General features: G+C 33.3%; 1 protein-coding gene across 1 annotated transcript in view; it reads right to left on the reverse strand.

Annotated features, from left to right (window-relative positions):
- Positions 1-4183: 4183 nt before the first annotated feature.
- LOC105620242 overlaps positions 4184-12019 on the reverse strand; it is a 32638-nt gene continuing 24802 nt past the window's right edge. Inside the window, exons 8-14 of the mRNA XM_012201747.1 lie at positions 9813-10257; positions 8735-8996; positions 7872-8224; positions 7525-7760; positions 7180-7322; positions 6451-7001; positions 4184-4510 (exon numbers count right to left, since the gene is read on the reverse strand). Of these exons, the coding sequence (XP_012057137.1) occupies positions 4184-4510; positions 6451-7001; positions 7180-7322; positions 7525-7760; positions 7872-8224; positions 8735-8996; positions 9813-10257 (2317 nt within the window). The remainder of the gene's footprint in view (positions 4511-6450; positions 7002-7179; positions 7323-7524; positions 7761-7871; positions 8225-8734; positions 8997-9812; positions 10258-12019) is intronic.

Below are 12019 nucleotides of genomic sequence, written 5' to 3' on the forward strand. Positions count from 1 at the left end.
ATCAGTTGAAATTCGCTTTATGGATAAGTTTATTGCTATTTCTATTTCCGTTAGAATACGTAGATCTAAGATTGGTGGCCTAATTTCCACCGAGAGTTTAAACCGAATCAGAATGTAAGAATCAACCAATTACAGAGCATTCTTCTGTCGTTCGACGTAACAGGGAAATACTCGACTGTAATTGGTTGGTTCTTACATTCTGATCCGATTTGAATCCTTAGTGGAAACTAGGCCACTTTACAGAAATTTTGTGTGCGGTAAAATCCTTAAGGCCATAGCACCTTCCGTAACCTTAAGACATGAATTTAAGCCGGATGAGCCAATCAGGATATTGATTTAGATCTACTCTAACGGAAATAGGAATAGCAGTAAATTTATCCATAAAGCGTATAATTTCAACCGGTTGAAATTTACCTTATTGCGAGATTATGGATAAATTTACTATCATTTCCATTTCCGTTAAATTACGTAATGTAAAGTAATCTAAAGTATTCTGATTGGCTCAGCTTAAGTTTACACCTTACATATGCTGTTATTTTGTGTAAGGTAGCCTTTAAAGGCGGAAGTTAAACCCAACCTTAGCACATGCTGTGATAGGCAAAGAGATAGGAGACTATTAGCAGTAGGGAGAGTACTAGCAGAGGGAAATATGACAATCTAAAAACCTGTAACCGCAAATGCTACCAGATATTGTTGCCTTCTGAAGAAGTAAATGTTAACTACACAACAATCCATCCTTTTGCGAGATATATTCCTAAAGAGAAATAAATCGCCGAAATCTCTATTGATTTGATAAATTTTGGAGATTTCAATTATTTATTTCCCATCAGAAACATCACGAAAAGATTATTGTGTAGTTAATGTCCATTTCTTCAGAAGTGCTGCGGTTTGTGCGTAGCAACATTTGCGGTTACAGGTTTCGGGCTATCATGTTCTCTCTCAGGTTTCTCTACTAGCAGTAGGTTCAATAGTCCAGGTTTCTGTATTATAGTTTTTTATTATTCCTTATATAGTTTTTTATTATTTCCTTAGCCGCTTCTCTTATAATACTTAAAAAATTTTTTAAATCCATATATCCATATTTCCAAAAAATTATGAGAGTTGATTATAAAGATTTTAAAAAATCTTGTCGCGTATAGGCAACAAATGTTTATCTTATTAAATTTAAAATCATAAAAATCCTTAAAATATAACTAACAGTTAAAGAAACGGGCTAATATGAGAGTACAGTTCACAATGCGCAAAATATTAACAAATTTTTACTATTTATTCAGTAAACTATCAATGACATTTTTTCAACTCTTTTTCAATTAACATAAACGAAACTTAAATATATTAATGTAAATTTCATCGATTCATTAAGGATAAGTCACTCACAGTTTACCGAACTGTAAAAATTGAAGTGGCATATGTCCTCAGGAAACCGAGATATTTGTATATGTTAATGAGCTTGGAAGACAAAATTCTTAAAGTTTCGTTTATTTAATAAATAGGTGATAAAGAGAAATACGGAAGAATATATATTCAAGACAAGTATCCAATGCAGGTTTTATTAAAGTTTTATTAAGATTTTTTTTAATTTTGAAAAATATATGCATTATTATTTTAATTCCCTTAAAATTATATCATTTCAGCTATACTTTTAGCTACTCTTATTGCCTTAAGTTTTTTGTGTCCACTGCCATCATAGCGACGTAGCGAGTTTTTTTTTTAGCGCGCTGTGATTTGTGCGCAATTGATATTAGGATATCTTCCAACAAGCGACTCAGTGATCATCTCATCCTCGTTTAATACTGGCGAAGAACAAGAATGATGTAATGATACATCATGTCACACCGTGTGTGTTCTTGGAAAGCACCCATCCCTATCTTCTTATTGCTCTCTGAATGCCAAGAATATTGTCTTCAGTACTTTCAAGGAATCGCTAATTGAATAATAAATTCTGAATGCTAAAAAAGATAGAATGATGTTCGTGTTATTTATATCGACTTTCGAATAATGCACTAAATGAAAAGCCCAATTATTAATTTCAAGTTTCAAAAATCAATAAGACATCAAGAGAATAAGTTTTTTTTCGTAAAGATGCAGTTCAAAAGTTCTAAGAGAGCTTTATTTAAATTAATTTAGTTATAAACACAGAACTCTCATCTTAAAATTTATGATATTATAATTAGTAAAAAATGAAAAAATATGTTATTCTTTTTTTGGAAATATTTATTTTGGAAATATTGTTTATCTTTTTTTTTAAATTCATATCATATGCACATCATACCGTCAATTATCTATTAATTCAATACTCTATATTATAATATAATTAGACCTGTAATAATATAATGTATTAAAATAATAAAATTATAATAGAAAAACGTATATGTCTCAATTTATATGACGATAGTAACTGCAGTAATAATTGTACCGCTAAACATAATGCTAATCATAAGAAATTATTCGTATACAACGAATAATCCTGGTGCAATAGCAACAAATGAATTATGGTTGAAACTTAGTAATAACAATTAGTAAAGACGACGATAATCAGCCGCATAAAAAAAATGTCGGCGTTATGATCTCCTAATTTGATATGCAATAATAAACGCAGCAACTTGTCACGTTTTATTAATTTTAACAATCAGAATGAGAAATCGGATAATCGACATTCTTATTATTCCATTTGTTTCATTCCGAAGATATGCAAAACATAGTTTGGAGGAATGTTAGAATTAAATTACGTGAAGTATAAAAAGAGACGTCGCAGAAATACTTTGTTTTTTGCTGTTGACACACATTATATTTTTAAAAATAAAACTAATGTTCATTTTTGAAAGAAAGAAGTTCTCTATTCTTTTATGTTTTAATTATGTTTTAATATTTATTTAATTTTCTTGAATTTCAAAGTGATGAAATAGTTACTCATTATTTTCTCAAATTCGATTTTACTGATTTTATAAATGCACTCGTTTATATACAATTTTTAAGAAAAGTAGATCGAGCTGTCAAAAGGCTAAAAGCTAACATTTTATTTTCCATTAAAAATATTCAAATAATTCATTTTTTTCTTTTCAAGTCGAAACTGTTTTATCCTGGATCCTAAAAATTTTTGAGTACATTAAAGTTCGATACTTATTATTATTATTAGATAACATCTTATTTAGTATCCCATTTTCCTTGATAATTATGCATGTTTTATTATGCTTACATTCTAAATTCTATTGCATCGAATTAAAATTATTTTGTAAAAGCAAATAAAAGTGATCGAACTAGAATTCAATTTCACATAGTAGAAAAAATAATTTTCTAAAACGTTAAATCTGATTTACAAAAAAAATTTTTTTAACAAAATCTGTATATTGATGCACACAATTTTTAAGAATTTAAGAAAATGTCTTTTTTTCGTCATAAAAATGATTGTAGCCTTTGATCGATTTGATTGAAAGATATGACTCGCATTTTTACAACACGATATCATTCTGTCAAACTTAATTCGCTAAGCAGCTCGTCATTGTACAGATTATAATTCTCTTTTGTTAATTCGTGGAAACGTGTTGACACACTTGATTATTACAAACGTTCACACGCAAATTTCAAAGAAACTGTGTAAAAAAAGTATCGATTGAACGTTGAAGTGGCGTGAATCGATTATTATTTATTTATTTTAAAATATTTAAAGAAATCATCGTAAAAAGATCAAATATCAATTAAAAATATCAATTAATCTGGATTTAAGTCTTCTCGAGTCGCATCACTCTTATATTAATCGAACGTTCTTTTGAACATTTAATATAAACTGCACTGCACTTTATCGCATTTCTGAGAGATTTTCAAATGCTTAGCGAATTGTTAAAAAGCACCGGGAATTAACCGACTATTTACATGCAGAAATTAGAAGCAAGATTCGTATAAAATCTCTTTGTGTGTAACGTTTCGATTGCATTGTAATTCCTTTTTCCGCTCTTTATTTAGTATATTGCACAGACTCTGAAATCGATGTTAAAAGAACAAATTAAAATTAATAGTTTAATTATAATTTGATTACAATAAGTAACAACTCGGATTGTGTTACAAAAAAGAGTGAAAAAAAAAAATTTCTGAGGCTTGTTATGAAAAAGCAAATATTGAACAAATCCGGCTTCTAATTTCCCTTATCGATTTTTTGGCAGGTCTATATGAATCGCATCGCGCTAGATCACACTAGATTTCGATCCAGCAATCCTCCGAGTAGATCTGATCCCACTTGAAGCAGGCCCGTGGATCCATCGCGGATCCAATCAAAGCTATCGAAAGATGCCAACGCGGACGTTGTGGGCGAGACTATAGGAGTATTTCCGTCCCCGCCACCGCCGGTAAAAGGCCCGATTAAATGCTTCCTGGTGTCCGGGCTGAGATGATCAGGTAAAGATATGACATCTGTGTTCGCACAGTGTGGAACTATCTGATTGTCCACATTGATGGATAACGGAGTCAGGTTACTCGATAACACAGTTGACATATTACAAGAACTCATCAAAGGATCCTAAAAAATAAAATTACATTTGATTTTACTACTTTTACGTGAGTTACGTTTAAAAAAATATGAGAATATACGAATCGACGAATTTTGACAATTACGTACAAATTAAATTTTTAATTTATTTGAAGAGATATCTAATTTAAAATTTGATTACGAAGATTTCTCGCTTTAAGTATTTAAAATGTCAAAGTATATAGAATTGTTGCAATGATATATAATCGTATTTAAAATAAAAAATTCAATTTTCTATTGGTTTTTATCATCATATATAAATATTTACAATTTATATTTTCCAATTATTCATAACTAGAACTTAGTATTAAATAAGAGCTTAACTATCTGACAAATGAGTTTGTTTTTATTGGCTTGAAAAACTTAAAAAACAAATAAAACGTTGCTGCGTTTCACAGAAAAGACAAAAGGAGTAGAGAGAAGATTATGTTGATAGTGACGTTAAGCGATAAACTGCTTTTTAGCGCCCTCGATGTTCTTCAAGAGCCCCATTCCTCATCGTTCGCGTGACTTCAGACTTTCATAAATGTAAATGAATGATTATTGAGCAAAGTGACTGTGACTATCATGTCGCGTGATCTAGACGAAGGTAAGTCTTGTGCAGATCGTAAAGACGATAACCATCTCGTGATCATAATTCTTATCAGATCACTAAAGAATTTGATGACCAATCATGTATCCAATAATCCATTATTATCCAATATGAAATAATTGACATCTGTCTACATTTACATTTTTAAAATTTATTTTAATATTATTTTGTAATTTGAAATCAAATAATAAATATACAAATAATAAATATGCAAATTAAAGAGTTTATTAAAATTACTGTCTAAAACTTAGATAACTTTCCAAAAATAATGAAAATATATAGAAAATATATAATTTATATCATTTTTGTATTTAACACATATTTAATTTTATAACTTTTTATAAAAGAAATTCGAATTTTAAATTTTCAATTGCTAACGATAGTTTGATAAAATAAAATCATTTTAATTGTTATATTATTTAATTATTATATTGAACATCTATCTAAAGATGAGTCTTGGCAACAGATTTGATGATAAAATCGTAGAACAGTAGTGGACGGAAAAGGACGAAAGTGGAAGGAAACGAAACGCAGCTGATCAGGTGATTCGATGTTCCATGTATTTCCATAACATTCAATCAACAATTCCATATACTTTGCAATTTGTGTACATAACATGACTCTAAAGTATAGCTCGTTTAATCCTAGGATGCACTCCAAAGCAATGCTGCTTACATAATTATCTTACCACGCATACAATTCTAGAAATATTATAATAAAACTCGTAGATTTCTTTTTTCCTTCCTCATTATATTCAATATGAGCAAAAGCATTAGTCATCTATAAACTATACTATATCTTTTATATTGTAAAATAAACATTACACGCAGTGCATTTCAGGATTAAACGACTAAGCGAAACTACCTCGCTTATCTATGAATCCTTCTCTTCGATTCACAATTCGCAACGAACTCATTTTGCATCTCTTTCTATGAAGACGCAACTTTACACTTTCCCTTTTTTTATTTTGAAACCTCAGACGCGATCTTCGAGCTTGCGGATGCAAACTCGAGGAACAAGCGGACGTATAAAAAGTAGGAAGACCTTCTATCGGCTTGAAATCGCGATCGAATACCACAGAAACTAGCATTTACACCGCCTCCTTTAGCTCATCCTCTCCATCTATAATCTCAATCTGGCGAAAATCAACCGCGTGATAATCGAAGAACTTTTCATTTCGTGTTGCATGCAAATTTCTGTTTTAGAAAAATCAACAACGATAAGACGGCGGCCAAAAGGAGGCAGTTCTTCGGACGATTGCTTCCTCCCGGAAGCGTCCTCACGAATTCCCGATGCTCTTCGTCGTTGGCTTCACGAAGCAAACATATCCCGCACTCACATCGCAACCGGAAACCAGGAGATTCATTAGCACACTGCTGCCGCCAGTGCCGCAGGAAGGATTCCTTCTCCGACTTGTTGCGTCGATCTTGTCTAGGCCATCACCGATACCGCCGTGATTTTCGCCTCCGCCTCCTCCCCCACCGCGATCGCCTTCCGATTCAACAAAATCGATGATATCGTCGAGGTCGCTATCACGCTGCTTCGAAAAGTCCTCGCGATGACGTTCGTTGTCACTGCGAATATGGCCGTTACTGTCAGACAAAGTTGCCACCTGTGACACGATACTTGGCATCTGTGACGAGACGAGGCGACGCAGAAGCTGGCTGCCACAGGTGTTACCGAGAGTCGGCGGCGACTTTTTGTGAAGCGTTGTCGACTGCCGCTGTTGCTTCGTCACCAATGTATCTTCAAGATTTATACGCTCAAAAGACGAGTCCTCACACTTAAGACGCTTATATTCGTTTTCGGAGTCCGTATTAAGTCCGGAGTGTATGCGTTTATTGGGACGTTCCTGATTAGAGAACCATCGATTGGATTCGAAAAGCATGTCTGTAAGATCAAAATAAGATGTGTGTTAATTATATCATGTAAATTTACTATTGTACATTACATTCAATTGTTGAAGTTAATAATACATTATCAACATAATTTAATCTGCAAATATAAAAAAAAATAAAATTAGTATAGTAAATAAAATAACGGACGAGAAGAAAAAATACATGCTTACTTTTTCTAGGTGTTTGTCCTAATATCTGCGTCGAATTTAGCAAACCTCCGCCGTGATCATTGTATCGCCGCGATACCGCTTGATCAGTTCGCAGTAATTGTGCCAGACTGGATTCGGAATTACGTTCTCGATCATCGAGTAACCTATCAAAAAAATAAATAGTAAAAACAGAGGACAAAGAAATGCACAGAAAAAAAAAATATTACTATATTTTTATTTTTGTTTTTCACTTTTACTATATTTTAATTTTATATAATTATTTATTTTATAGTCATGGTTTGTAATTATTATTATAGCGCAAATTTTCATATCATCGATATTGATTAGATTCAATGTGACACTCACCATTTCGAGGATCCTTTGTCAGATTGCGACGAGCTCCACATTACCATGTTATCATTAATGAGGAATTCTAACGCTTCGTCCTGGTCCGACATCGGAATATAGGGTGCTCTGAGCGCTAATTCTTCATCCCCTATACTATCACTGATACCTAACATAAGCATCTCGTCCTCGGAGAGTCCATCGCCGCCGCTACCTCCTGTAGGACTACCTAATGAGTCCACGCTGCGCTCAGGACTCTAAAACAATAATTATATAAACAAATATTAATACATGCGTCGATATATGCGTTAATATTATATTTTTGAGAGAAGAAAATTTTGAAACATAAATAATTTTTTGTCGCTCACTTGTCGATACTTCGAGAGAGACGGCGACACAGTGCTCGAATCGATGCCACAAGGACTTCCAGGGGAGTCGCCGTACATGAAGGGATCACTATCGGCTAAACGATCGACCGCATTCTTGGCTCTAGTAGTAGTGTCCACGAGATCTGCATCTTTGAGGGATCCCGAGAGATCTGCGGAACGTAACTCCGGTGTTAGAGTGTCTCCCGGACTCAATAGAGGACAGCCATAGTTATCATTGCCGAAGATAAACTCATCCAGCATATCTGACAAGAAGGGAGTGTCTTCCAAAGGTACACACACATCACCGGCCGTAGGTGCGAGATGTGTCAAGTCCTCCGGCTCGTCCTTCAACACTACGAAAACATGATTTATCATAATGATCTTCTTTCTAATTGATTATTTATAACTTTAGATGATTAAATACATCGACCAGAAAGGAGGGCAAAAACGAAATTTTCACATAAATCGCGAGAAAAATTGAAAACCTCGAAAAAAAAAAGGAATTCCAAATCAATAGTTCCATTAAGAAAATCATTTGAGTCTTAACTTTTATTCTAAGTAACCAAATTAAATCTGATTAAATTGATTAAATTGAAAATGAAAAAATAGAAAATCACATGATAATTATTACATATTTTCTCACATATATCTTTCTTTAGAGAAAATTTCTTCGGGTCACGAAAATATACTCTGTTACAGAAAGATAAATAATTCTCAACTCGTATGTCATAATATCTTTTCTTATCTTTTTCCCTCGAGTCTCTTTTTTCTCACGAAAAGTTGACAATACGGATGAGGGTCAGCGACTCCTTTCTGGCCTTCGCTTTGAAAAAGACTTTTCTTTTTCGCAGAGAAATACGCACTGGTGAGACCCGGCTGATCCTCGCTGAAAGTCAAAAAGCCTTTATTCATATCCTCAGTACGAGGCGCGAAAATGCTCGCTGTGGCCGTTTGCGGACGACAGGATAATTGTGACTGTTCCTGTTCCTGTTGTTGTTGTTGTTGTTGTTGTTCCTGTTGTTGCACGGCGGTCGCGAGCGGTGCGAACAGATGTCTCGTAACCGATTGCGGACGATCACAGTGTCCAGCACTGTCTGATGAATCGTTCACCACCGTCGGTTTACCCTGAAACAAAGATCGCATGACCGATTTATAGGAGAAGAGGCCAAAGATTATGGCCTCGATATAAAAGAACAATTAGCCTAGAGCTTGTTACACTCGGCACTTGCTATAAAAATCAAGTAATACTTTTAACTGGGATTTGGATTACAATAACTGACAGATAACATGGAAATTACAATTTAAATTCTTACATAAAAATATCTGCTTTTGAAAAATTTTAATTAATTATCATCGCTTATTAATGTTTACTTTAATTATTTTCACACTATTAAAAATTTTTGTACTTCTTATATAAAATTTATGAAATTACTAGATGTATAAGAAAGGCGTAAAAGATTTAATGAAGACTTTTAGAAATTTAATCATGTCCTTATTTGAATTTATAATTTTTCTATAAAGACCATATAAGTATAAGACATTTCTATTACACTAATCGTTTAATGATAATCATTTTCAAAATATGAGATATCTCCTTCAAAGGAGAAAGAGAAATAAAAATACAATTTATTTTTACTTTATCATCCTAAGATGATAACGAAATGTGTAAGCAATACGATTAACGTATTGTGATAAGCGATACTGACCCGACAAACATTTTCAATAAACAATAATTAGAGATGAGAAAGATTTAAAAATCATCCATATTATTTCAAATATCTTTCTAAAAATAATGATTATTATATAATAGAATAATAACAGTTACACTGATTAAACTTGCAATCGAAAATCCCTAGTAATTTTTCTAATTTCATGCCTCTTAGCAGAAATCTTCAAAATTCTAAGATCAAATCATACTTCGGAAAGTACAATCAACCGTACCTGTAATATAAAGGGCGTTTTCTTAGCAAAGGACTGTTGGTTTACCGTTGCCGGTACGTCGTTCTCCTTAATCGACTCCTCCAGAGACTCTTTGAGAGTCTTCTCGAGGAAAACGAATGCCTTTTCTTTCTGGGCGTGTTTCGGCAAGGCACCGTCCTTCTGCGAATCGTCTTTGCAGTCGTTCTTTTTGTCGATTGAATGGAAGATCGACGCGGTAACGGCGAACGGTCGATCGTCGCTCCTGGACTCGTCGTCGACGTTCAATTCCTCGGGAATCCTCTCCTCGTCGTTTAGCGATACCTGACTCGAATCCGTTGTCGATACAGCACTACTATCAGCCGGCACCAAGACCGGCAACGGTTTCTCTATCTTCACCAAATTGGCGTCGTTGTCACGCGCGGCCAGCTGGCGCACGCTGTATACCTCATCCTCGTGCTCGATCCCACTGTAAGCAAAATCACGAACCGCCGACGTGGATAGCGTGTCCATGTATCCTCATTAATCCAAAACTCATTAATCCAAAACTTGGCTAGGAAGATCGAAAAGGATCAACGGATGCCAAGAAGGAATAATAAGATGTTACCGAAGTCGCGAAGCTTAACTTGAGGATTTTGATCTAATTTTAATCGGATTTTTGAATTCCTTAATTTATTTATTAATTTACTTTTACTTTTTCTAAATAATTACGATGAATTAGAAAACAAGTTCTTTTCTTCTTCTTCGTGGAAGTTAAGATGTCCAACGACAAGCTAAGATGACAAAATAGGTACAGATTGTTGAGGAATGTTCATCTCATTATTCCTATATCGTTGTTATTCGATACATAAAAATGTACGTAATCCATTAAATTCTCTTAAAAGAATTCCCTTCAACGATCAACATGCGTGGTTGATGTTCTTATCAAACGAGTGACAGTCGTACGATACCGTGTTACGACACATAGCACGCGATACGCAGACATACTCGATATTTATCAATCGCGAAATCACGCATGCACGAAATTTGCTGTTATATAGTCTATCACGAAATGTTCCATATGTAAGCACGTGTACATACATTCACGAAATCATTCGCTACTGTCTGACATCTGGGGATATACAGGCAGCAAGCTGTCAATTAGGCAAACATAACTCCGGAAGTTTAAAACGAGCACAGCTCGAGAGATTAGCCTGCGAAAAATCTTTCGAAGGCGACGAACGAAAAAACTGATCCCCACAACATTTAAATACTCATTATAATTTAACGATTGTTATTGTTTCCCTAATGATATATAAACAGACGTAATAACAGAATGTATTCATTTCAATGAATTTCCAAGAATTTAATAATTATCTTTTTATTATTAATAATGATTATCACCTTCCAGTAATTTAATAATAGAATTCTTGTTTAATAATTGTTTTATGTCTTAATAAATAAAAATTAAAGATTTCCATACCACTTAATAATAAATGTAATTATTGATTTTAACAATATCAATGAGCCACGATAATATTTATTATTTCAAATTACAACTATAACGAATAATTTGGATTTCTTTCAGAAATTTATTCAAAAAGTTATTCAAAGATATCTTTTCTATTATCAATAAACATATATGCAGCTATTATATATTTTGTTTAACATTATTTGTCTAACTTAATTCTTTATTTAAAATATTTCGATTTGTGTGAAGTACATGAATATACGCTCAAGAGAAAAACATAAAATAGAAATTAAAAAACAAGAATTCTATTTGAAATGTTTGAAAAAAAATCATATATTTTTCAAAATAAATTTTAAATAAGTAGAAGTCTGCAAAAGTCGCAAAATTACAGTAATTTTTTTTTTAATATGGATTATTACATTACAGAATTTCGAAGAATATTTGGAATTTTCCATTCGATTTATATCACTTTTCTAAAATATAATATATATATATATATATTTACAATTGATGTACTACTTGATATTTATCACTTTCAAATAATTTCGTACCTTCCTCCTACTGCCTCTCAGTTGCAGATGCACGCATAAACCGACACGCACTATGCGCCGCACGCACATTACTATCTCACCGCTCTCGCCGACTCGGATCATTCAGCATCCATTCGGACTTTCGTGCTCTCTGACGACGGCGCGTCGTTGCCCTCGTGCACTCTATCTCTCTTTCTCTCTCTCCTTTCATCAATTCGACTGTCGCGAAACGATCACATCTCTCTCTCTCT

The sequence above is a fragment of the Atta cephalotes genome (genome assembly GCF_000143395.1).
Source record: "Atta cephalotes unplaced genomic scaffold scaffold00025, whole genome shotgun sequence".
Taxonomy (NCBI): domain Eukaryota; kingdom Metazoa; phylum Arthropoda; class Insecta; order Hymenoptera; family Formicidae; genus Atta; species Atta cephalotes.